Genomic DNA, 27,957 nt, shown 5'->3' with positions numbered 1-27,957 from the left:
AAAATAATGCGTGGCCATGCCTTAGTAACACGTGGGAACGAGATCCTAACACGTGGCCACGACTTAGTAAGGCGTGGGAACGAGATCACGGCTTACTAAGTCATGGCCACGCATTATTTTTATTTATACAGGATGTAAATCAGGCAGTTGTTCAGTTTTAAAATGAAATAAAACGGGGGAACCTAATCATATGTGACAGGAGTGACATCACAGCCGTATGAAATTCAGCTATCACCGCGCCACCCACCTCTACACAGGAAACAGATGGCGCGGCTCGCCCGACAGGGGGCGCTGAGTGTCGGCTTGAGCGGCACAGAGCGGTCGGTTTCTCCTTGGACGGGAAATGGGTCAGAGGGAGAGGAGGAGAGCTGTTTGAATTTCTAAAAAGCACAGAAAGTACTGCTCACTCGCGACGAGAGGTGCCTAATAAACATCGCAGAAAGATTAACAGAAGAAGATGAAGCGCGATGTGCGGATCCTGCTGTTAGGGGAGCGTAAGTAGTTCCGGTAGCAATGATGAAAAAAACTAACGTTAGCAACTGTCAGAAACAGCCAGGCTGCTAATCTCACCAACTTCACTCACCTCATTTCTGAGAGGGTTGGTCACTGCGCGTCACACAGATAGCAGGTTTAAGTTGATGGTGTGTAGTAAACCCCTTTAGGGTGTTTTTTGTGACTATTTTCATGTTTCAGTGCTAAAATGCAGAACAATATTGATATTTTAGCATTACTGAAACATGAAAATACTCAGAGAAGCTCCTAGTCTGGCTAGTCTGGAACTGGGAGTCCAGAAGTGCGGAGAAGAAAACTGGCCGGGCAGCGATGATGTGTGTGATAGTATAACGTTATTTTTTTTATTATTATTTTCATTATTAAGTGGGATATGCACTGATATATCTCTGTCAGCATGTTGCTAGGAGTGTAAACTGCTGTGTCTGACCTTTGTTTTTATGGATGAACAGAGGAACCAAAACTGTCCTCCAGTAGGAACGGCTCTCCCTCTCTCTCTCTGAAGGCTCCATGGCTAACGTGACAGGAGCCCCACTTTGACTATAGGGGCTCAACAGTAGAGAAAAAGATGTTTACAGTTGGCTAAATCTCTAAATCTGAGTAGCGTTTGTATTTTTGTACAAAAAGTCAGTTAAAAAAAACATATATACTATAAATATTATATAAGTACGTTACAGGTTACATTTGATGTTAAATCCTGTCTGAATATTTTAATGGGTCTTTTAATGAACCTCAATGCTATTTTACATCTTAGGTTAGCTAAGGTTAGCTAACGTTACGACATCAACGAATGATTTCAGAGTAACGAACCTGATTGTGGTATTTTATGCTGTTTATCTTAACACGATGTATCTGAATTTCTTTCATTTTTTCCGACTGCAAAAGGTCGCTAAAAACGTTAATAGAAAGGATTACAAGGTGTTAGCTTAGCTAGTCAGTTAGCTTGGTTGCTGTCCCCCTCAGGAAGGTGAATATCTAGCTAACAAACTCTAAATACTGTTATTGTATTGCTAAGTATAAAACTGCACTTGTGACAGTTACGTTAACTGAACCAGCTCACTTGTTGAAGCAGTGTTTGCTAACTTAGCCACAAGCTACCAGGTCGTATCTGAGGCTAACCTTAGCTAAGCTAAGCTAACCGAAGTTGAGCATCTCTTATAGATTTGGTTTCGACTTTTCCTGATTTGTGTCACTCAGAAAGAAATTATTTCCAGAATATGGAATTTTAATTTAGTTATTGTCCATTATTAGACTGAAGGCAGTTTGTGTCCGTTGTTCTGACAGGCAGTAGCAGCATTAGCGTGCTAATTTGACCAGCTGGCAGAGCTGACATCAATGTGTGAACGGAGCGCAGTTATTCCTGCAGCGATTTGTGCTGCAAATGTAACCACTGATGTTACTTCTATGACGAAGCTTGTGCATCTTCTTAGACTGGTCAGTTTTTGGTTGACTCTTTCCCCCGTGGCTTTTTATAACTTATACATTATCACTTCTAATCAGGGCATCGATTCTAATCCAGTGTAAATCAGTGGGTCAGCTGTGCATCAATGGAGAAGGACCACCATTATCCACCATTTATGACTTATTATTATTTGGGTGGACTATCATAACAATAGCAGAACCCTTTTTGGTGCTATATAGAACCTTTTTCGAAAGTGCTCTGTATAGAACTATATGCAGCACATTCTCCATCAGTCTGAAGATTGATATGATTTCATCTTGCAAAGAACCCTTTCAGCATCCAAATCTTTAAGCGATCATTGTTCAGTATATAACCAATGTCTTTAGTAAAGAACATTTGAAGAACTGTCTTTTTTTAAGGGTGTGGTTCTTTGCATGGTGAATTGGTTCTTCATATTGATGGAGAATATGTTCTAGATGGTTCTATATAGAACCTTTTACAAATAGTTCTATGTAGCGCCAAAAAAGGGTGCTTTGATTGTTAAGATGTTAAGCTTGTAACAATAGAAGAAGCCCTTTTGATGATGTATAGAACCATTTTCTAAAAAAAACAAGTGAGTGTCTGTTTGAGTGTGTCTGAGTATATCTGACATGATGGTTTTGCTGAAACTTTTAAACACTGTGTACACTTACTGTATATTTTAGTAAACACACCTACCTTGTTGGTCCACCCTGTTGGTGTACAGTTAGAGACTGTAGCTTACAGTTATTTTCCACACATAATTTGTGTTGGTTGCCCTTCATCAAAGATCAGTTTCTGCCTGACCAGGATGTTTTTGGTTGCCGTACTATTATTAGCCCAGCAGTAATACTGAGGTGTTTAAATACCCCAGCAGCACTGCCATGTCAGTGTCACTGCTGTGCTGAGAATGATCCACCACCAAAATAATATCTGGTCTGTGTTGGTTTTATGGTGGTCTCGTTCCCTTTATGGGGGGGTTGTACGGAGGCAGATAAATTGTACAGCAACAGAGGGGCTACAGACACTAACTTTAAACCTACAAAGTGTGTCTTTGTGGTAGGTTTACCAAACACTATAGATCCATAACTCATCAAGCAAACATATTTTGATTGAATTGGATCTCACTTTACGGAGAAGAATTTATTGCGTCATATGCAAAACTGTTTCCTTACAAATCGTATCACTGCCAGATCTGAAGAGTTGCACAGCTAAATAAATAGCTTGGCTTACCGTTGTTGCATGTATGTATCTTGCAAGTGAAGGTTTGTCTCTTGAGCTGTCAAACAACAATCTTTGCTTGAATGTTTTTGCCTCAGTGCTGGTGCTGCATTTATGCACATGTTAGTGTACTCTCTGCCGGTGCTGAATGTAACCAAAAATCAGAAGACGTTTCGGAGGCATGCAAAAAATCATTAAAATTTGATGGAAGATTAAGGGAAAAAACAAGAATTTTGCCTTTTAAATGAAATAAGATTAATCATGCTTAATATGACCAGGCACAGAGACGTCTAATTTGATTTTCAATTTGACTTTAAATAAGCTGTTTTTGCATGTTATGCTGTCTCTTGTATTACTTTTTTTTTAATTAGCAATGGTAGTCAGAAAATTACAAATCCTAGAATAATTGATGAGGGTCAGTAAGCATTAGTTAGTGCATTTGATATTTAATTAGTAGCATAACAATATTTAATTTACAAAAAAAACATTCAGAGAAGCCAAAATCCTAAATGTGTTTAAAATTAGATATGTATGTAGATGTTATGTAGATGGTTGGGCTCTAGAATGGGTCAACGATTCAGTTTCTGTCCACATCATAACATCTGGCTCTGTTTGTGTATTTGCATGTGTGTTTGTGTGAGTGTCCTCTGTTACCGTTATTAATTTTAATCCCTGTGGAGGGTTTGGTGGGGATTTGTCTTCACCTGTTTAGGCAAGCTGACCTTAAGCAGAAGGTGAACATCTGCATCGGTCAGGACCTGCCTATCTGTGAGCCCAGTGTAGCAGCGCAAATTTTCTCTCCTGCTCTCTTGCTCGATTCTGTGTATGGTCTCATGTGCTCATTGCAGTATCAGGACACATTTGGCTTCATGTAGTTTTGCAAGCCAGGCTTCTCACAGTTACAGAAAGTTTGGTAGGTTTTGTCAGTCAGTGTGGCCGAGAACCACCTGCTTTAACAGGAAGCAGGGTTTGACTTAATCAGAGACATTATAAAGGAGGAGACAGTTCACTGATTGAAATACGAATAGGAAAGGTTGTAACGCACAACATGGCGTCTGTTTACAGGGAACACCTGCCCTTCAGAAAAAAATTGACATCCAGCCGCAAATGAGAAGAGCTTCCCCTCGTTTTGAGAGAACAAGCAGAAAAGTTGTGCGTTACTTGAGCCAAAACTATTAGCTACAAGCTGTTTTGTCAGATTTCGCCAGTGATTTTAAATGTGTTTTTGAAATGTTAATGAGACTCCGTTTCATAGGTCTTTCCTCATTCAAAGAGACAGGAACCCGGTCTTGTGTGACTGGAAATAACTGGCCAGGGATGTTGTCAAGTGGATAGACCTTCCTATAAGGACTTTGCTTACATGCAGATCAACCAATATTAAACTGATGTATTTTTTTCGTGAGCTGTATTAGCAGGCAAGTTTCAAAATTATGCTACAAGAAAAACACACAGGCAAAAAACATAGTGGTATGACTGCTACCAGTGTCTCCTTAATGCACCAAATAAAACAAAATAATATATATTTTTTTCATTTTAATAAAACAATTTTTTTTAATGCTGTGACAACATCTTGCTCTAAAAGGCTAATTATTGTCACCATAAAGTCATAGCCAGAGTATAGCTTGCTTAGCATTTGTTTTCATACACAGAAGGGCGTGCACACGGATTTGCAGACATCCATTCAGAATGCAACTGATAAAACTCAGTAGTTGTGGCCAGCTTAGCGTATGTGCTTGTGTGCAGAACAGCTGAGGTTGACTATAGACTTCATGTAGCATTCACATCCAGTTTTGTTGAGTGGACTTGCTCATCTAGCACAAGCTAACGTGGTCATGTAACAGTTGTGCTTGTAAGCTGACTGATCCCAGTCCAGTTTTAATCTAATTTCCCTCCACTTGGCCTGTTACCCCGTTTATATTTGTACATTAAAAGAATAATTTGCTGAAAAATCTGTTCTTTTTTCTCTACTTTAAATACAATTGATCAGCCAAGACGTGTTTGGTGTCCAAACACTACATGACGTACTAAAATGTGAAAATGAAGAAAAGCAAGTTGCATAGCTAAAAACAGTAGCAGCAGTCCTGAAGCCTGAATTTTGCCTGTACTTTGGTCCATTTTTATAGTGTTGTACAGTGTCAAACCATATAAGTAAGTCTGTTTGACAGCAACTGTACAGGTGAATTTGTGATGATTTAGCACAGTGTTAATTGGTGGAATATAAGCTTACATTAATTGTTAGCTACACTAGCGTCATAGCTCCAGTGCAAAACCAAAGAAACAAACAGCTAAACATGCACCATATGTCCAAAAGTATCCAGACACCCTTTTTAATTAGTAGTTCACTTACTGCTGACACAGATGTTTAGTCACGCACGCAGTTTGTATAATCTCCACAGAAAAGAATTACGAGCAGAATAGGATGCTCTGTAGCAGCTGCACATGATCTAAGCTCATCATGCCCAGTGCCAAGTGTCAGCTAGAGGGATATAAAGTGCCCTGCAATGGGCTGTGGAGCAGTGGAATTGCGTTCTCTGGAGTGATAGACCTCCATCTAATACGTTTAGGATGAGCTGGAGTGTCATTTGTGATCCAAAACAATCGTCCAACATCTGTACCCGACCTTACTAATGCTCTTGTGGCTAAATGCCATCAAAACCTTGCAGAAAGGTTTCAACATTCAGAAGAGCAGAGGCTGCTACAAAGTTGGACAGACTTTTTGTGGCTTTTATTTCAGAAGAAATGCTGGACGAGCAGGTGTCAACAAAACTTTAGACATATAGTGTAACTTAGTTGATCAACTGTTGCTTCCTCAATTTTTCATGCCATCTTTTTCTCTTCAGCCAAGGTGGGGAAGACCTCTCTCATTATGTCCTTGGTAGGAGAGGAGTTTCCTGAGGCGGTGAGCTCTCGTTCAGTGCATTTGCTTATGCTTGTATGTTTTCTCTTGGAATGGTAAGATATGATTGCGTGAATGAGAACAGTCTCACTGTCACTTCGGTAGGTTCCCTTGCGGGCTGAGGAGATCACCATACCTGCAGATGTCACACCTGAGAAAGTGCCCACTCATATAGTGGACTACTCTGGTAAGTGTGTGTTTCAGTGGTGTATGTGTACAGTTATTTAGAGTTAGTTCAGGTGTGAGTGTGTAGAAATTAGTGATGCACTAATTTGCACAGGATATTCTTGGCAGAAACCAAAACTGAAATTCAGAGCACACACTAATGAAAACCCCTAAATGCTGTAAGTAAATAAAAAATATTTCCATAGAATAAGCTTACCAAAATGAGTACAGTGTGTTGTTTACAGTATATGCCACGAAGTCCAGCGTCCCCGAAGACGTTTCTTTCTGCTACTGTTTTTGTTGTGTTCTCTGTATTGAATGGGAGGTTGTGTTTTTTCTTATTTTTTTGTGGGGGGGGGGATTTAATTTTTCCCAGAATTTAGTTGTATCCAATTCCACCCAGTAGTTATGACTCCCCCAATCACACTATCACCAGCGCTAGGGGGCAAAGGTAAACACTAGCTTCCTCCGAGTCATGTGAAGCCGAACATGCTTTTAGGAGAACAAAAACTGCCGGTTCTGTTACTTCAAATAACAGATGCCTGTGCTGACTGATGTGGGGAGAGAGAGGCAAATTTTTAAAGGGGGATACAACAATCAAGAACTTCTTCACTACAGGTTTGTTACCATTTAAAAACACAACCTCCCAGTTGTGCTCTCTTGGGCTCCTGGCCACAGACGGCTGTAGCATCAGAGAGCCTGGGGATGTTGTATTTTCAAGTGGTATCAAACCCGTAGTGAATAAGTTCTTAGGTGTTGTATTCCCTTTTAACACTCTGCATAAACAGAGATTATAAATGACTTATCCAATGTTCATTGTGAAACAGTCCCATGTGGCTGATTTCCTCGTTGTGCTTCTGCTCGAGCTCTTTAAACTATCTGTACTGACCGGCGCAGAAGAGTGAAAGGAAACAGCAAACAGCAAATCATTATTTCTCATTTTCACCACGCTTTAATGTAACTTTTGACTTATCTTCATTGTAGGTGTGTTTACTCTCTTTCCTGTTATGTTTAATCAAAATATTCAATGTTCTTTGTGTTATTTCAATTGGTTTTGTGTTTTTTTTTTTTTGCTCTTATTTGAAAAGACTTTTTGAAAATATAAATCTTCTAAAATTGCTTGGAATAAAATCTCTGTACCTAAACTTGCATCAAAAGTTAAGAATGTTTTCTTAAGCATACAATACTTTTGACAGCGACGATACTGGTGTATAAGTATGTGTAAGTATGTATGGGCAGTGTAGAAACATTACAATCTGTCATTACTTTTGTCTGCAGAGACTGAGCAATCAGAAGAAGTGCTGAGAGAAGAGATTGTTAAGGTAAGAATTAGCTGCCGTAGTGTTGGCAATACTTGCTGTTTCTAGTAGCATCAACTCGAATAAAAGAGTGAATGTCAGTATTGCATTAGGATTTTAAGATATGTTATTAATGACAAACTAAAACTTCAGCTCTTGAATTCCACGTTCTCTTGGTCTGTATAGATCTAAGACAGTTTTGCTAAGGCGCCCCTTTGTGTGTTATTTTTTAAATTTGTGACCATGAGTCTGTGAGTAAAGACAGAACTTGATCTTTTTAGAGAGATGTGCTGTCTGTATTTTAATGAAGAAGTTCAAAATGTGAAACGTGCTCTTACTTCAGGTGTATTTGTTCGACTGCACTTCAACATGTTGACTTTTATCTTGTGATGACCCTGGTTAATATGTTTGTCTGAAATCGTTATGTATTATTATTATTGTTATTATTATTATTATTATTATTATTATTTTCTAGAACAGTTGTTATTAATTAGATCACTTGCTATAGTATATACAATTTTGTAACTAAACTTTAATTAAATAGCCATTATCTTTTCATTGACGTTACAAATTGACATTGAAAAATTTAAACCTTACTGTGTACTGAACTCTTGTGTTACAGTAGTCAATGCTGATATCATGTGCCCTCTAGGCTAACGTTGTATGTGTGGTGTATGACGTAACGCAGGAGGAAACCATCGACAAGGTACACCCTCCCCAGCACCCCTGAATCCATTCCATTAGTTCCACCATGTATCTCTGGCTCATGTTTTAAGTGTTGTTATTTCTTTAGATCAGAACTAAATGGATTCCTCTTGTGAACGGTGGAGCTGAAAAAGGCAGCAAGTACGTTGCAATCACTGTCTCTCCTTCAGACCTTCATGTAATGCTGGGCAGTACTGATAAAATTCAATCAGTCACTATTCCAATCAACTTTTTCCCAAATACATAATTCTGATTTAAATGTAACTTGTCCTCCCTGAGTACTGCTACTCTGCTAAAAGAATTGCAAACCTGACACACCTTGTTTAGATTAGACTATTTTGTTCTGTAATAATATTTATATGTATTATTTATATGTATTATTTATATGTATTATTTAGGGCTGCACGGTAAACCATGTTTTGAGCATTCTCGCAATAATAGTTTCCGTGTTAAGTGTTTCATTAAGGGTTGTGATGACAGAGCAGATGTAAATACCTCATGGAGTGCCAGAGTGATGTAATTAGATTGATGTAGAGCCATAAGCAACAAGCGCTTCCCTTAGCTGGGCTTGTGTTGTCCCATATAGAGGGCGAGTATCTTAACCATTCAGCTACATTGTCTGTAAAGCATACGTGCACTGCTCAAAAAACACTCTATCCGGAACTATTAGCCTGTAAAAATGCTTCAAACATGATGATTATTCTCAGTTGCTTGTAAAATATGTGACGCATACATGGCTACTGTTAGAACAAATCTGCATCACCGTGAGGAACATTTATAAGGTATTGAGTACATATATATTTATTTTTGTAGCCTTTTATACAAAAAGCTGTTCAGGGAATGCTGACTGTTTTTCAGCCTTACAGTGCACATAATGTTTTGTAATATTGCAGTTGCTGATTAAGCTGTTAGTATTTTATTACTTTTATTTAGCTTATTAATGCATTAATTTTTAATAATCTTAGACTTTTTGGTATTTGCTTAAAAGAAAGGTTAGTAAGTTTTTAAAAAAATGTCTGTACTTGTGGCTCATCCAATCAGATTTTAATCATAATTTCTTGCTCTCATCTTCATGATATCCAGTAGTTTTAATGTTGCATGTTATGTCGTATAAATTAAAACCATCATTATTAAAAGTTAAACCAGTTTTCCAGAAAAGAAACTCGCTGTTTGTCTGGCTTTTATGTCTTTTGGACTGTTCTTTGTCTCGCTCTCCAGAAATTACATACATTGCAGTTAAAAACTATCAATATCGCAGTTCTTAAAAATCACTTTTGTTCTTCAGCCCCAGTATCGGTATGTCAGTATAAATGATATCACTTAGCATCTAGCATAGTTCTAAATTTATCATTGGAAATGTTTGTTGATTCATTGTTCTCTTGTTGCTGCAGGATTCCCATCATACTTGTCGGCAACAAGTCTGATCTGCGGTCTGGCAGCTCCATGGAAACCATTCTGCCAATCATGAACCAGTTCTCTGAGATCGAGACCTGTGTGGAGGTTAGGACAGCTGGCCATACATGCACAAGTCTGATCTGTGTTTTATGTAGCAATGCTTTAGTGATATCCTGCCATAAGTGTTCATAAAAACACCATCTATTCTTTAACACTGCTGAAATCCTCATTAACAATAATAGTCTGGATTTTTTTTGTTTAATATACACATTTTTTATTCACTGTAAAATGGTTTCAACTTCAAAAACACTTTAAATCGACTTCTGCCCTGTTCCACTTTTACAGTGTTGTTTACATGATCAGTCAAAGAGTAATAAACTAATTATAATATAAAAAAAAACTACAGAACAAATAACTGATTGACAATGTATTCCTGTTGTAAGAACACTAGTGTTTCATGTTTTTGTAGCTGAACTGAAAAAATCAGCCCAGCAGTTCATATTTCTGCAGAGAGTAGTTTAAAGTGTTTTGAAAAGGTGAACTTGGCACTGGAAAATGCTTCTTAGTGATTGGTGAAGAAAAAAAAACCTCAAACAAAAACTGTAATATTCTTGTACTAATGATACATTTGTTCCTAAATAGAAATGGAAGTGACTGATGCTTTTCTTTCTGTTTGAATGTGTGTGTGTTGGTCTTTGTTTCTGCTTTTGTCAGCTTAATATGTGTCAAATAGCATAACCTTTCTGAATATTATATTGGGTGTGTGGATTTATTTCTGCAGTGCTCTGCGAAGAATCTGAAAAATATTTCCGAGCTGTTCTACTACGCTCAGAAAGCTGTTCTCCACCCTACTGCACCACTGTACGATCCTGAGGACAAACAGGTAAACACACACCCCTTTGTAGCTGGAATTTCCTAAATACCAGGCTGCTCCTTTGGAGGAAGTGTGGGCGTTGAGGTGTGGCCCTGAAATTAAAGTGTCATGCTCAGCTTTGGGGATTTGAGGACTACTTTTGATAACCAAGAGGTTGAGACAGAGTTATTCAGAGTGTGCAGAGATTCAGTCAGATAGTCTTTCAATGTGCATTCAAAGTGTATTCAAAAGAAAATTAATATGATTGTGTTTTGTCCATTTAAGTATAACCCTTAGAAGTCTAGAGTTATTACTGTCATTTTTGCTGTACTATTTAATTACATAACTACTTAATTATTTTAATTTGCATTCTTTATTAACAGGTTTGAACATGCACATCCAACATTTGTCTGTTTGTTAGGGCAAGGGATGTCAAAAATAGACAGAAATATAACAAAATGTAATTATATTTTTTCTTTGCATAAAAATCAATACTGCATCCACAATAGCTTTTTAAGTTCACATTGCAAATGTAAACTGTATCATCTCTTTTTAGTTTTAGAATAGCAGCTTCATTCTAGATGGAAAAAAAAACATCTGTGTTTAGTGTTCTGTTTTGTTGTGTTATTGTTTTATTGTCTTATTGTTTTATAGGGCATCACAGGGTTTTATTTGTCATACAAGTTTATTTATTAATCAGATGCCCCTTACATTATGAGTAAATTTCATGATTAAAGAACCAAAAGAAATGGCCCAAAATTAATTGGAACAAAGTCTGTTTGCAGTGACTTACATTAAAGGTGTTCTCCTGTAAAGTTACCATTTTGGAGATACAACGTTTTTTCCGACAGAAGCAATAAGTAAAACTTTAAACAAATAAAATATCATGATCTAAATTGAGTAGCAGCACAATTACAAACAAAGGAGGAAAAAGAGCCACAGTGCTAAAGTCTCCTTTTAATCTGGATTTAAACACACATCAAGTATACATTCCTATTTCCATATTCTCTGGAATGCTATTTTTAATGTACTGCCAAACCCCCTATTAACTTGCTAGTGTACACCATCTAATGGGTGAATTTGTCTCTTAATTTGTGATAAATAATGTTTGTATTGCAGCTGAAGCCACAGTGTGTCCGTGCCCTCAGTCGGATCTTTAGCATATCTGATCAAGACAACGATCGAATTCTCAGCGATGCTGAGCTCAACAACTTTCAGGTAAGAGCATTCGAGTGTGTGTTTGTGTGCACCTTTCTTTCACGAACAGTATAGATTTTCCCAAGAAAATGAAATGAAGCATCAGTAAACATTTTCACATTGTTATTTGGATATCAGATTTGGCCAGTTACTCAGATTTAACTTGACTCTTGTGTAAGAAGGTCATTAACGTGTGTGTGTGTTTGTTTTGGTAGAAATCCTGTTTTGGGAATCCATTAGCCCCTCAGGCTCTGGAGGATGTGAAAACGGTCGTGTGGAAAAACACCAGCGATGGGGTGCAGGACAACGGACTGACGCTGAATGGTAACACATGTTCACATTAAGTGAAAGTTAATGCAGAATCAGGCTCACAGAGAACAATGATGGACTAACTGAGTGACAGTGTAAAGCTTTACATAAATTAAAAGGGAAAGGTGGAGGTTCAGACTTTGTCAGTAACAAGATCATTCTCACAGCACTTCTCTTGCCTTTGAATGAAAGCAAAGTTTTATGCTGACACTCTTCTGTTGCACGTGTGTATGTATGTTTTCCCCCCAGGTTTCCTGTTTTTGAACACACTTTTTATTCAAAGAGGACGTCACGAGACCACATGGACCATCCTGCGCAAGTTCGGCTATGACGACACACTCGAGCTCACAGATGACTACCTCTATCCACAGTGAGTTTGGCTTCACCCTTGTGTTAAAGGAAAAGTTTATATTTGCACAGTTTCCCCCTTAACACTAGGCCTGTCACAATTATTACGTAAGTGTCTGATAGTGATTATCATTCACAGTTTATAGCTTTCATTATTTTTTGCTTATGTCATAACAAAGTAAATTGGATGTATTTTCATCTGTTTGCCCGAGACATGCATGTAAATAAAGTAAAAAGGAAAAAAAAACGCATTGAGCCGTGTTATTGGTCTTAAGAACACAAGTTCTAGCTTTTGACTGCGATAACACCTTAAGAGGGTGGCAATGAGTAATGTTTGTTCATTTGCACACAAGGTGTGTTGAACGAGAGCAGGGAACGAATTAGAGAAACTTCCTATCTTTAGTCCTAAGTTAAGATCTGACAAGTTCAGAATAAGATTGCTTGCAAGTTCATATTACAGAAGCAAATCCTAATTTCAGAACTATATCTTACAGCATCATATCTCAATTTCAGAAACACTAAACTACTCTATTGAAGTTGATAAATTATGTCTGTTACAAAGCAGTCGACAATATGTGCACATGTAAATGTAAACACAATCAAAAAATAGAAACAAAGATGCAAGTTGGTTGTGAAATGTGCAAGTAAACCTAAAATGTTATGAACTGGATGTTTGAAAAAAAATTACAAATGTTGTGGCTGGACCTCCCCCTGCTGTTTAACAGAGTGTTGCTGCTCCCAGTTTCAGTTTCCATTTCATAAAGCTTTAGCTGGTGTGTAAGCTGCTCTAAATCCTCCTAATAATGTCACTTCATATTTCTCATTATTCACTGCCGTTGCTGCAGTATCTTTATTTTTCAAGATTGGCAAAATTAACATATGGGATGTTGACAGGGAATGGGGGAAAGCCTGTCTGCAGTGTCTGGGATTTTTCTAAACTGCAGTCTCACTAGTGAGGCTGCCATTTTGCAACATGAATAAATGTCACACCATTATGCTTGTTATAGTGAACTTGTTAGACTACCCATCACAGTTGCCTAAAATAATAACATTCTCTTTTCGATAAGATGATGAACTATAGAAACAGAAGTTAGGACACTGTTGGGGTTATTCCATAGTTAGGACAATTTTGTTGTCCTAGTGACTAAACAGATAAGATTATGAGTTGAGATGTTTCTATAATATGGCCCTAGAGTCCTATCTCTGAAATCTCTGGTAAAATCTGACAAAAAAAATCACACAGTTTGTGTAACGTTTGGCTCAAATAACAGAAAATTTTCAGGTTGTTCTGGCTAGCGCATATCTCCTCAACGAGAAGCGGCTTTTCCTGCTTGCGGCTGTACTAGCAAGCCGATTGCCTCTTTTTACTGAAGAGTGTGACTTTCCTCGTGAACTGACGCCATGTTGGTTGTTAAGAACTATCACATAATTTTTCAATGAGTGAACGTTCTCCTCTTATAATGTCTCTGTGTCTCCTCAGTTTGGAGCTATTGACAGTAAACAGCTAGGAAACACGATAGCTAATCAGCCAGTTTAGTCACTTCAGGCTTATACTGCTGCGTACAAAGAACAATAAAATACATTTAAATTGGTAGTCACAGTTATTTATATGGCAATTAATTGTCAGCTAATATTTATTTTAATGATAAGTAATAACACAGAGCTAGTTGATCAAGACAAGTTTAATGTCTGAAGTCTGCTTTTTTTAGTTTTCACTACATCTGTGAAGCTAATGGATTTAAGAAGTAATGGTAGTTTATTCCCTCCAGTTAGCATTGTGCAAACTGCATGCTTAAATCATTGCACAGGTGCCTCAAACCACGTTGAGTTGTTCTCAAATAGACCTGCTTTTGTGGTTTCTGATACAAAGATCCTTCAAGGTGTTACTGCTTACTTCTTTGAGTTACTTTAAAAGTTAAGCTGACAATTCGATTTTTCTAACAAGCTGTACTCCCAAAGCACTATTTTAGGTTATTGTGTCTTAACCTTGCTCTGCATAATTTCAACTGTTCTCTCCTCCAACATACCCATTGCTGCTCAGCTACTTATTATAAAGTCCTACACAAGTTGCACAAGTTGTATCAGGTGTTTTGAAGTAGGGAGGGAATAGGGAACTGTGCTGAATGGTTGGTTCCTGTAAGCAGGATTAAGAAACTCTCATTTAGGCATTTCATTTCATGTGTATGTGCATATGCTCACGTCTCCTCAGGTTACGAGTACCTGTCGGTTGTACGACAGAGCTGAATCATCTCGGTTATCAGTTCCTCCAGAGGCTCTTTGAAAAGTACGATGAGGTAATCATATTTAAACAGCCAAGCCCTTTGTCCTTGTGACCCTGTTTCATGGCGCCCTCTTGTGCTTAGGAGAGGTAACCGTAATGTCTGTGATAACTCTTTCTGTTTTAGGACAAGGACTCTGCTCTCTCTCCAGCAGAGCTGCGGAACCTGTTTAGCGTATTTCCCTACATGCCCTGGAGCGAGTCTGTGTACAGCAGTGTCCACACCACGGAGGAGAATTACATCTCTCAACATGGCTACCTCTGCCAGTGGACGTAAGCAAACCCATAGCGGGGAAAGAGCTTAGAGAGCAAATGACTCTGTAGTGCAATCACAACCATTCGCACATTCGTTATGTTTGCAATCACTATGAGATTACTACAGTTGGTAATATGTGATCACTAACATTTTATTGGCCAATGTGCAGGTTGTCAGCGTACTTGGACGTCCATCGGTGTCTGGAGTACCTGGGTTACCTTGGTTATCCCATTCTCATGGAGCAGGATTCTCAGACGTCTGCGGTCACAGGTATGCACACGCACAGAGAAACGCTTGCATGCTCACATGCAAAGCTAACAGCTCTTTGCATGTTTGTAGTTTCACTTGGCTGGACTGACTCAATTCGTAAGCTTGTGTCAGGTAGTGCATTGCAGAGAGCTTTCATTTACCGTAGTGCATAGATCTTTCAAAATGTCCTCATAATTCAGTCATAAATAGAGTTATTCAGAGTGGTTTGATGTGAAATGGTTCATTGTAGAGAAACTTATTGTTTGGATGGGAAACCAGGGGGCACAAAGTCTACCACACAAAGTGAACCTGCACGTGTCTGTTTAGTTTTTAAATGTAACGTTGATGTTGGTATAATAATGGTAAATTTAAAAAATATATTCTCAAGCATCAAGTAACTTAGTAGTATTTTTCTGTTTGGTAGCTTCTACTGGTAGTAAACGCTTCAGACTTCTGGTTCTTATCACCACCATTATGAACAGTTCTGACTTGGTAAGTTTCTCTACAGTGGCACATTTCTCATCAAACCACTCTGTAGGACTTTGTTTATGTCTGAACAGTTTATTTATGCAGAAATAATCATTTACTCCCCTTGAATGAGTCTTATAAAGGTTAAAATAATTTAAGTGCTTTACTGTTTTACTTTGTAACTCCTTAATCTGAAGAGATGATTTTCTTTCTCGCTCTCGCGCTCTCTCTCTCTCACGCTCTCTCTCTCGCGCGCTCTCTCTCTCTCTCTTTCTTTCTCTCTTTCTCTCTCTCTCAGTAACCAGAGAAAAAGTGTTAGATTTGGAAAAGGGGCAGACACAGCGTTCTGTGTTTCTTTGCAAAGTGATTGGTCCACGTGGGACAGGAAAGACCGCTTTCCTGCAAGCTTTCCTGGGCCGGAGTCTTGTGGTGAGAGACAAGCCTTACATTATACTAACTTTAATACTAACATTAATACTAACTGTGCTATGACCTTTGAAGACACCTTTCAATTCTTCTAAATACAGTTACACCGTAATAAAAAGGTTATATGAAAAAACATAGTTATATATTAAAGGACATATATTAGAGTTATATTTTATTGTCTTCTTGATGAATTGCTCATCAAATTCATCCGGTTGGGGGTGATAAGAAGTACGTTTGTTTTTCAGAGTGACGAGCGTAATCCCAGTGCCTTCTCTCTCTACACCATAAACACGGTCACTGTTGCCAACCAGGAGAAATACCTAATCGTAAGTGAACCACATTTTTATAGAAGTTATCACACATGCCTTGACACTGCTTAAGATCTGCATACGTTTTAGCCACCTTTCTAATTGAAATGACAAACGAGCTCAAAGAAATAAAGCTACTTCCAAGCATGCAGTGCATGAACTTCAGCGCTGCTAGAGGCTTGCTCTGTGCAGTAACGCAGGCAAGTGTGTGACCAGTGCAGGGTGGTCTCAGAACAAACATTGTGCTTATTTGGAGTTCTGTTTAGCACCCCACCCCACCAAACAAACTCAAACCATACATACATACATACATACATACATACATCATCTAAACCGCTTATCCTTCTGGGTTGCGGTGGGGTGCTGGAGCCTATCCCAGCTGTCATTGGGCGGAAGGCAGGATACACCCTGGACAGGTCGCCAGTCCATCACAGGGCATCGCAATCTCAAACCACTGTGTCAATTTGGTTTGCCTCAAAACATTGTCTTTTGAAGTATACTGCTGGCTTTAGAAGTGACAGGGATGAGGAGGACTGCTTTAGAGGACCATGAAAGGTATCTCTTTCAATTCAGTTTTATTTTGTACAGTGCTGTTTACAACAACAACTTTCCAAAGTTTTTCCACATTACTAGACAGACTGACATAAAGGGGAATTCCACCAATTGTTTTAATTGTTAAGATGTAAAGAAAGTCATTCAGAGTGGTTTAATGTGAATTGTGCTGACTAGAGAAACTTATCAAGTCAGAATTGTTCACAGTGGAACCAGACATCCAAGTGTTTAATGCCTCACTGAAAAGTTATGGCACGAAAGAGTTATGAATACGCTGCCTGATATCCGAGACATTGTTTTACGAAAGTTTTCAAGATAAGGTTTTGGCATAAGACTTGTGTGGATAAGACTAGGATATTGTAAAGCAAAATAATTCCCAAAGAAAAAATACCCCCCCTTTATATCTACTGCTATTTTATTATTGTTAACATTATATATAAAAGCTCAGAAGACATGTAGGTTTACTGGTTGTTTTAGATAGCAAATAAAATGGCTCTTTTTGTGTTGTAGACTTTGCAACTACTGGTTCCAGTTACCACCACTATAAAGAAAATCAGTTCATAGGTTTCTCTTTAATTAACCGTTTTATGTAACACCACTCTGAATGACCTTTTTTTGTCACAATGACTTAATTATGCAGAAACTGTGGGAAAATGTGTTGAATTCCCCTTAAATTGCTGACTCTGAACATTTACCCCCAGCTCTTCTAAACTGCTCAGTTTTTAAGAACTGTTGAGGAAGACTTGTTCAGAAGAACAATTCTAAAGCAAATGCCTAGTCTTAATGTTTAACTATATATGTTTCTACTTGCTTGTGCTTCCAAACACCCTGAAGAGAAGACTGTGTGGATGCAGGGGATGATGTAATGGATAAGACATAGGGGATTTGTTAATGTAATTGAATGATTGAGGGTGGGGGTTATGCATCTTCTGTGGAATTACAGATGTTTAGGATTCTAGATGTGTCTGTATGCAGTTAACTTAAATATACAATATGATATTCTTGCATTCACCCTCCTGAAATTCACTTGAACTCACCACTTTAGGTTGGCAGCGATCAGCCGTCTGTATTAGACTAAAGCACATTTCACGCTATACACGATAACCGCACTGTGTGATGTGCAGCACTGTGCCGCACCCAATACACTCCTATAGTAATCAGTGTAGCCTTTCATACTGGCGCTAATGCGCATGTGATGCACAAAAATACGCTTTGGGGTTATTGCTGACGTGTGCTGCACACGGCATGCTAGCAATTTCTATGCAAAGACAGTGAAGAAATGCAGTTTTTATGCTATAATATACAAGCTAGTCTAATAAACAAATCAACCAAAGTAATTCAACTCTTTGACAAGGTGATGGAATCCCTTCTATCGGTTACATGCCCACATGCATCTCCCCCTCTTCGTATAGCTGTACATCGCATGGTGAGAAGGCTAGCAGCAGACACGGCAGCAAGTCAGGTTTTTTATTGTTGATGTCATAATGTTAACTACACAAACTTTATTTAAGCGATAAACGGACAGCACAGACGTTTGTATTGTGTTAAAATGGAACGCAAACAGAATCTGCTTTTGCGGTTCTGGATTACCTCATCTGCTGTGAAATAGGCTTAAGATTCTATGGATCAGTTTCCCAGACAGGGATCAAGCCTAGTCTTGAACTACATGGAGAATTTCCATTCAGAATGCTGTGTTGTCCTAGTTTAAGCTTAAACTCTGTCCAGGAAACCAACCCTATATCTGTCTGTGCCATAAACCTGACAGGCTACTGTGTCACTTCCTGTCTGATGTTCATGTTGTTTGCTGCAGCTGGAGGAAGTTGATGTGGAAACAGAGTTCCTGAAGACAGCAGATGCAGCATGTGATGTTGCCTGTCTGATGTATGATGTCAGTGACCCAGACTCATTCAACTACTGTGCTAGTATATACAAGGTATACCTACACAACCTGCCCTTGCACGCACACATGTTGTTCAGGTTGGGGTGTTTTAGTGTCTGTTGGACAGATCCATACATTTCTACCTATACCTACACCATTGCAGTTAAAATATTCAATGACCGCTTTACTAGAAAGACCTACCTTGTAGCTCCACCCTTCTGGTGTACGCTCATCTGTTGATGCACATGTTGTTAGCCATCCTCTAGCTCAGTGGTTACTAACCCTCCTCCTGGAGATCTGCTTTTCTGCAGAGTTTACTTTCAACCTGCCTCTGACATGTTGACCCCGTTACCTACCAATGCATCTGATTCAGCCAGTCAAGGATTTCTAAAGCGGATGATGAGCTGAAGCATAACTTAACTAAACTCTGCAGGAAGGTAGATCTCCAGGAACAGGTTTGGTTACTGCTGCTCTAGCCCTTCATCAGTGGTCAGTTTCTGACCACAGAACCACTATTGGCTGTATATTTTTTAAGCTGATGCAAAGCATATAGTAGAGGTCTCGTGACCTCTACTATATTACTTTATTCCAATATGTTAAACTCTGCAAATAATAAAAAATTTTGCCCTGAAATGTGCAAAAATGCCATATTTAGATGACATGTTGACTTGTTTTCATGTAGAAAACCAACAAACCGTAATTTGCCCAGGGGTTGTTCAAGCTTTTGCATGCAATAGTGTAAAATAAGCTTTTTATTATACAGTAAATTGTAAACCACACACAGCTGAGGTGACATATATACATATTAAGCCATACATAACTGATGTTTATAAGCAAACAGAATTCACTAGTTTGTGCTAGTAAGTGCTCCATTAACTAATTCGTCAAAGCTGTTTTGATTTCTCCCTGTCTGTGTCCCTGCAGCAGCACTACATGGACCGTGGGGTGCCATGTGTGGTTGTGGGCTCCAAGGTGGACCTGCCAGAGGTGAAGCAGCATCACGGCATGAGCCCTGCCGAATTCTGCTACAAACACAGGCTCCCTGCTCCACTGCGCTTCTCCACACTGCACACAAACTGCAACACGCACATCTACACCAAGCTCTCCTGGGCAGCCATGTACCCGTACGTCTTTTCCGCGCACACACACACTCACACATTGAGAGGGATAGGGCTTACATTGATTCTGAAAAATAAACACATTTTTAAAAGTATCACTCTGCCTCATTCCCCTTTAGCGTAATAAACTTGCCAAAAATGTCCCTGAGATAGAGAAAAGTAAGCTGTATGACTGTAAAGTTTCAATTACTAATGCCATGTCATATACGTATGTCAAATGTGTAGTTAGTTCTCTCAAGCTATGAACAAGTGAGTCCATAGTTCGTTTACATTCTGTTTTTGTTTTGACGGTTCGAGTGTAGTCCTGAAGTTTTTGCGATGCATACTTAATTTAGTAGCCTTTAAATGCAGCATTGCTAGATTGGAGCTATTTTTATTTCATGTATTGTAAATAAACTGTCCTGTTGATCAGTTTTTGAGTCAAAATTGTCTCACAATGTAATAATAAAAATCAATAATGAAACTGTGGTTTAATCGCAATAATGCATTGTCATGCTGTACAATGAGATATTGGCATTGGTGTGCCGATCTATGATGCATATGCATTAATAAATGTATATGAATTATTAAACAACTACTTAGTGACAGTAAGAAGTTCGATGCTTATAAGGGTAAAAAACTACCTGAAATACTAAGCATTTACTTGCATACAAACATTGTAAAAAATAGATTAACTACTTAGTAATTGTAATTTTAAATGATTAAGTAGTTATCCTGCTGCTTTATGAAACATAAATGACTGATTAATTCTATAATTCAAAAATAATAATTCATTTTTTGTATGTCACAAAGTAAATGTTTAATAATTCAGATGTATTTTATTAACATATAGGTAACAATTATGTAAATTATTAAAAATCATTAACAAACTATTTGAATAATATTTAAGTTGCTAATTATTAGGGCCTGCTATTATAATGTTACCAAAGCAAGATATAGATAATATGTTTTAAAATATATTTCAGCGTATGTTTATCTGCTATGATAAGAATGAGAGAGAAATTCAAATCAGGACTTAGGCTTTTGACAAACATTTGGGGATTCTGTACTTAAATGTTTAGATGTACGCCATAGATTCTGTTCTATTTGGAAGGTTCTCACTTCAATTTATAATTTTATGTTTCCTGCTTTGTGTGTCGTCACTTGTTTGTAGGCACCTGAATGGCTCGGACATGAGCAGCACTTCCTTCTGGCTGCGTGTGACGCTTGGAGCTGCAATAGCCACCGTGCTGGGCTTCGCCTTCTACAGAGCCTTCTTCAGACACAAATAACACACACACTCCAACAACATTCTTTGATCATCTCATTCTCTTCAGTTGCTGTTTTACTCCTCTTTTTCTCTCTCTGTCTCACACATATGTAAATTCACATTGTCTGCCTTACCATGTCAATTACGGACAGCATCACCAGGAGACTTTGAGGTAAGCCTCAGCATGGAGCCCCAGTCTCCATGGCCACGGTCACCAGGACTTTGGGCAGCTGTATACGTTCCAGTGGTACAAGTCCCCTCATACATACACAGCGGCAGCTGTGAACTTTATGCTGGAGAAGAAAGCTAGAAGCTTTGTTAACCAATCTTATTGTCACCATTCATGGTTGACCTTTGACTTGTGTGATATTTTTGCCAAATTGATTTACAGTTTAACTGAAACCCACACATACCTAAACAGTGTCAATGAGAGACAGTGAGAGAGAGACAGAAATAGATAGGGCTTGTGTGTATGAGAGAGAGTGTGAGTGAGGGATTGAATTGCACCCTGCAAACAGTGGGAGAGATGCTGCAATTGTATTGAATTATTTTATTTGGGTGGAACCTCCTGGTTGCCAATTCAACCAGATATTCCTTGTGTTATATTGATGACTGACAGGGAAGAAGAATTTCCCTTGTATTTTTTTTCCTGAATGCCAGTTTTGGACCATCCGCACTTATCTTACTGTTGTACCTTTTATAAGAGGCGAAATGTGTCTCAAATCAGCTGAGAAATTTAGGATTGACTACAAAAGCTATGGATGGTTGGACCTTTTAAAGGAGAATTCTGACAATTCTTCAGAATGTTTGCATAATTCAGTCAGTGAGATATAAACATATTCAGAGTGATTTGATGTGTTCTTTACAGTGATGGTGATGATAACCAAGGATCAGGAGGTCTACAATTTGCATTTATAGCAGTTTTATTTGCTATCCAAAATAACAGCCCATGTGGCTTAGTGTTTATATGTAATGAGAATGGTAAATAATAAACGTTTTCTGTTGGTGCTATTTTGCCTTACGTCACCCTGCATTAAAATTTATAACCATTTCATGTAATAACTTTCTGTAAGGTACATTTTAGTGGCATCATTTAACTGGTTCACTATCACTATGAATAATTCTGACTGGGTAGGTTTCTCACATCAAATCAGTCTGAATGAGTTTGTTTACACCTTATCGATTGAAAAATGCCGATAATGTTGAAAAGTCAGTGTCTCTAAAACCTAAAGAAATCTCAATCAGCTTTTCAACTACAATGTGGACCTCATTCATATAGCGACCAAGCGCTTTCAGAATTGAATCACATGCATCAGATCCCATCAGGTTAAGGTCTCCACTGTTTAGTGGAGATGTGCACGTGTATGTGGATTGAAGACTGATAGACTCTTTCTGTGAGAGATAATGCCTGTATGTGTGTGCTTGTGCCTGTGTGAGAGTACATTTCTAAACTTAAGGACTAAATTCAGTTTGCTTTTGCCTGTCATTTTTATGGAAGCCCACCAGTGAAATTATCAAAGTAGTAGTTATCAAACTATCCAGTATTGTTTCTTGGAATAATTCCATATCTGGCTCAGCAGCCTAGCCTTCCGTTACATGCATTGGGTATACACACACACTTTCGAATGGTCCAACTGCAGTCCCTTCAGCTTTGCCCCTGGGTTGTGGACATGTTCTTCCATGAAATATTTAATTTAATCAAAGTCAGTATGTCCTAAGAAAGGTATTTTGTAATAAACATTTTTTTTTTCATGTGGGGAAAAGTCTCTTTGTCTTCTGGTCCTGTTGTGAATTTGAGACGCTAGACACTGTTGAATATTGGATGTGGTCGTGTGATCGGATCGGAACAGCTGGTTGGCTGATTGTTTTCACCCGTGGTGTCAGTTTACTTGATTTTCTCCACTGGAGCCTTCTCAGGTGCAGAGTCAATACTCTTTCTTTTAGATGTCCCACAGTTCTTTGATGTTTGAAGGCCACTCCTACTTTCTGCCAGTTATACCAAAGGAAGCACTGTTCAAATGCTTTTTATATTGCTTGAAAGGACATTTTAGCCTAAAACTAGCTTTTAGGATATTATTTGTTGTGTTATGTAGTGTTCTGTTGCACAGCACAGCATCCCTCAGCCTCATTGGTTTGATAGAGTTTGCGTCTTCATCCACCAGTGTTCCCTCACTACATGATCCAGCATTCATTATGCAAACACAATATACAATGATTGGAACCCCCTCCCTGCCCACAGCAATAAAGACAGGATTGCTGGCACAGCCACTAATGTAGAAGCTAATAACGCAGACATAATATCAGGGTCTTGGCAGTAATGTTAGCTAAGAAAAGGAAACCATTCGCAATGGGCTGCTCTCAAGTAACCACCCCAAAGCACCTGAATTTTTAAAAATTCCACCCACCTTCATGATACATCAGAGGGGGGATTTCCTTGTCTTTAAACCAGAATATCTCGGTCGACACTACTCTTGTGCAGCTGTAGGATGTGACTAAGCATGTTTACGACAGATTTTTACGCCAACAGAGTGTTTCATCTTGGCCAGAGTGCCCCTGCAACAAATGTTCTTTAACTAAGTCTTATTCTTGAAGGGCAACATGGGAATGGATTGATCAGACATGAGAACTGCCAATAGGACCTTTATGTACAAACTAGTTTATGATGTTTACGCTAGGTAAGTTGCATGGCAGTGTGCCAAGGCAGACCTGTGGTGACCAGACCTTTTTATGGGCAGATCTACTTTCCTTCTGGTCCATAATAGAATTAGGAACAAAGTGAAGTTGATGAGAAAGACCATGCCTGAAACTTCACTACCCTCCTAGCTAACTGCCTATTCTCTATCTCTCTATTTGCTGTGGCAAAGTCTCCTGATCATAAAACCATCAAAGGCGTGGTTTGCATGCACAAACAACCATAACACATGAACACTCGGTTATCAGTGACTGTCAGGTTGTAGTCCAGCATTTGTCTACTATTTAATCTGCTTAGCACTTAGTCATTTGCATGTTGGTCAACAAAGCACCCATGTAGTACTATTTCAGGTAAGTCTCTTGAATAGAGCAAAATGGTACAATAAAAAAAATACATTGACTTTAATTCTTGACAGTATGTGAACACCATGAAGGTCAATTTCATGGCAAAAAGCAATAAAGAAGCCCTTACTTAAGTTAATAAACTACCTAGCTAAGTTTTACTGAACCAACTTTATTTTGCCTAGTTCATTGCAATGGGCTGTTGCTGAACATTTATAGACTAAGCCTCATCTTACTTGGGGGACCCACTTGCCCTAGTCATATTATTTTGCATGCACAAACAAAATAGTTAATAGTTCAATTGTTTTAATCTGTAAAAAGTGCTAAAGTAAATTTAATCTGTAAAATAAATGCTAAGGTAATCACAAAAAGATAATTGCCTAATTAACTATATATAGGAAGAACATAATCTTTAAACAACGACACTATGGAAATAAAATAACAGTAAAAAAATAAATAACTGCATTTAAAGCTATTGATTCATTCATTCATTGATTGAAGCAAAGTCTTTAATGATCTCTTCATAACATTTTTTTCTACCAATATCATGATTGACAAATTATTTAAAGAAAATCTACACGTGTGGGGTCCCTTGTGGCTCAGGGCCCTAGGCAATTGTTTATACTGCTTGTAGCAAGAAACGGCCCTTTAAGTAGGAATTAAATGAGTGCAAAATGTAACCAGTTCTGCTGTTAGGCTGTGCATACTGACCGTTTGCCATTACTGTTCTTAACACAAAGTATGTTATTTGTTCTTTACAAACATTTTAGCGTTTTATATAACACAAATAATCTAATTAAGATAACCTTGCCCCCTTCTCATATATAATTCATTTTTGGACTTTTAACTGACTAGGAATTTAGACTAAAACGTTTGGCTTTGAGGGACTCTATACCTTAATTATGTTACTTTTTTATATAAACATAACGAAATAAATTTTCGAGCATTCCATTTTGTTATAACACCACCAAAACTTTACCAAATGTTTCAGTAGTGACTGTTTCGGTAGTGACAGTTTTAGCTAATTTTAAGCAGAACTCAAAAAACGCAAATGCAGCTTTAAACAGTTGTAAACATCAAATCAGTTTTCACAGATTTTTCATTAAAACACAAAAAGTGAGTTTAAATAGATCGTAATATAGTATATATTATATCTCAATCTGAACAGTCTGAATACTCATTTGTTTTTAGGTAGTTTTTTTTTTTACGGTGGGACTGCAGTGTAGACTATTTCGGTAAAATGGCCCATATATATCTTTTTTTCGGAATTAATAAAATATTAACTATCAATTTATTTTACTATTATTATTCTTTATAGCCCGTATTCTTCCTAGCTTTCCCGCCTTCCTGCACTAGGATTGGCTAGTAGTTAAAGCCCTCCAGCACTCCGCCAATCCTAGCCCAGGAGAGGTGTTACTAGCCAATCCAGGCGGAGGAAGGCGGGATTTGTGGAAATATGACTGCGCTGTCACTGCATCCTCAGTAACGGCGCCCGCGCGGGAGCGGTTACCATGGCAACACAACTTCACCGCTGCCTGCATTGTTAGCATGAACCTCATTATGCTAAAGGTTTTACTGAAGGACAATAAGCATCGTTCTTCCTTTCTTTCTCTTTTCTTTTCTTTCTCACACTATGAGCAAGTACACTCTCCATTTACTCACCTCAATTTCACTCAACAACACCAACACCCGTCTACAAGGATGAGAAAAAAGTTTATTGTTGTACAGTATACAAAGGCGTCTGGAACAGTTATCACAGGTACAGGCTAAAATGTTTACAACAACCTGACATAACGATGAAGCACGATTTATACTTGGATAAACTATAATTTGAAGATTTTGTTTTAGAACTCCTTTCAAAGCTCCTACAGTCCTTTATGTCCTTTTGGCCGACAGAGGGCAGCACATCACAAGGCAAAAATCAATGCTCACCGTTCGGATGTCACCATTCACCTTCGGTTTAAGCCTACAGTCCTACCAACACAATACACTGTTCCGTATCAGCGTCCAGATGTCATTTAGGGTCGTCCAAACTACTTAACCAAACGTTCAGATGAAAATAAAAAATAAATAACAATGGTTAGCCACATAATTGCAATAATTATTAAGACCCTTGTTTATTTAGATAGTAGGGTCTCGTATCATGTCACAATAGTGCAAAGTAGTGGTGGAAGAAACTGTAAAAAGGTTGGGTTGAAGTCAGCACAGAGAGACCATACAAAAATAATAATTATAGCAAAAACAACTTCCTCAGAAAAGTCTATGTACAGTCAGCTTGAGGGCGTTTTGTGTATTAGTCAGTCTCAGAGTTCTAGATGAACTTTTTTTTAAAAGTCCCCTCACTCCTTCACTTCTTCTTAGCTGCTTTCTTGGCCGCTGTCTTCGGCTTGGGCTTGGCCGTTTTCACCTTCTTGCCTTTGCTCGCCTTGGCTGCCTTGGCCACCTTCGGCTTCTTGGCCACTTTCTTAGCCTTGACGGCGCTCTTCTTCTTCTCGGCCGCCTTCTTCACCTTCTTCTCCGGCGCTTTGCTCTTCTTCGCCTTGGCTGGGGACTTTGCCACCTTCTTGGGCTTGGGGGCCTTTTTGGGTTTGGGGGCGGCCTTGGCTGCTGGCTTCCTTGCTTTGGTCGGCGCCTTGGGCTTGGCCGGCTGCTTCTTGACTTCGTCGGCTTTGGCGAGTTTGAAGGAGCCTGAGGCTCCGATGCCCTTGGTGTGGCGCAGGAGCCCGCTGGCCACCAGCCTCTTCAGGGCTAGTTTGATCTGAGAGTCGGCGTTCTCGCCCACCTTGTAGTGACTTTTCACGTACTTCTGAATGGACTGCCGCGACGCCCCTCCGCGGCTCTTGTCGGCGACGATGGCCGCCTTGATCATGTCCGAGTACTTGGGGTGCGAGACCGCCTTCTTGGGGGTTTTCGCCCTCTTGGGCTTCGCCGCGGGCGCTGCTGCTGTCTCGGCCATGCTAGGCTAACTTTCAGAGTTTTCCGTTGGTCCGCTGGACAGCGCGAGAGCGAGCTGTCAAATTCAAAACTGAGTTCAAAACAAAACAGAAAAAACCGCCACACAAAGTAAGTTAGTCAGCAGCCGTTAGCACATACGGTTCTGTCGCCTCGCGGTCGATGCGATGTTTAAAGTAAATAAATTCCTCTTCACACGTAACGTAGCGGACTGAGAAGCAAGCTGGAAGAGTGTGTGAGTGTGTGTGTATGAGAAAGAGAGAGTGAGAGAGTGTGTGTCTATGTTATTCTCGCGTAGAGCCTATGAAGCCTCCACGCGGACGTGATTGAGAACACCAACTGCCAGCAGCTGAGCGAGCAGGCTTCCATGGAACCCCGCGCGCGCTCGTTTGTGTTTCTTCCTCCTCGAATTCGAGCCGAATTCGCGCGGCCCGGTCCGGCGCGGCCTCGTCCGACTGCCGTGTCCGATGCAGGAGAGTCCCGGCTTCGCGGACGAGCTCGCGTCTCGCGGGCTGGTGCCGTTCGACGAACTTTTTTTCCGCGAAAACCGACTCGGGGTCGCGCGCGAGGCGACGCATTTTGCACGATTCGGCCCAAATGGACCGGCGCCCGCCGCGCCGAGCTCGGCGACACCGAGCCCGCGCGAAACCGCGATCACTGCTGCGCGAGCAGCGCCCGGTTCGGTCCGTGCACGACGTCGTTTTGGTTTTTTAATCGGCGTGCGGAGTTGGCGAACTAACACAGCGCTGCCCGCGAGCCCGCGTGACGTTGTTCGAGTTATTTATCGTTAAACCTCGCCGAAATTGGACGCACGTGAATTAAAGTCGCCCCAAAATCGCACTGAGAACTCGCGTGCGTCCGAGGATTCGCGG

The 27,957-nt window shown here is 39.4% G+C and overlaps 2 protein-coding genes across 2 annotated transcripts; one reads left to right on the top strand and one right to left on the bottom strand.

Moving 5' to 3' along the window:
* Positions 1-307: 307 nt before the first annotated feature.
* rhot2 (ras homolog family member T2) lies at positions 308-22,858 on the top strand. Its single transcript, XM_036591138.1, has 19 exons — positions 308-494; positions 5,992-6,050; positions 6,153-6,234; positions 7,491-7,534; positions 8,163-8,216; positions 8,304-8,356; positions 9,607-9,715; positions 10,392-10,493; positions 11,583-11,681; positions 11,876-11,984; positions 12,219-12,339; positions 14,527-14,611; positions 14,723-14,868; positions 15,021-15,121; positions 15,867-15,997; positions 16,240-16,320; positions 18,665-18,787; positions 19,658-19,857; positions 21,005-22,858. Exons 1-19 carry the CDS (start codon positions 458-460, stop codon positions 21,120-21,122), a joined length of 1,854 nt encoding a protein of 617 aa, XP_036447031.1. The 5' UTR covers positions 308-457; the 3' UTR covers positions 21,123-22,858.
* Positions 22,859-25,827: 2,969 nt separating this feature from the next.
* Positions 25,828-27,374, bottom strand: LOC118822196 (histone H1.0). The gene has a single exon (XM_036591124.1). It carries the CDS (start codon positions 27,087-27,089, stop codon positions 26,481-26,483), a length of 609 nt encoding a protein of 202 aa, XP_036447017.1. The 5' UTR covers positions 27,090-27,374; the 3' UTR covers positions 25,828-26,480.
* Positions 27,375-27,957: the final 583 nt, after the last annotated feature.

Source organism: Colossoma macropomum, unplaced genomic scaffold (genome assembly GCF_904425465.1).
Source record: "Colossoma macropomum unplaced genomic scaffold, Colossoma_macropomum, whole genome shotgun sequence".
In the NCBI taxonomy this organism is placed as follows: domain Eukaryota; kingdom Metazoa; phylum Chordata; class Actinopteri; order Characiformes; family Serrasalmidae; genus Colossoma; species Colossoma macropomum.
Note: the sequence above shows the minus strand (reverse complement) of the source record. Positions and strands in the feature narration are given on the sequence as shown.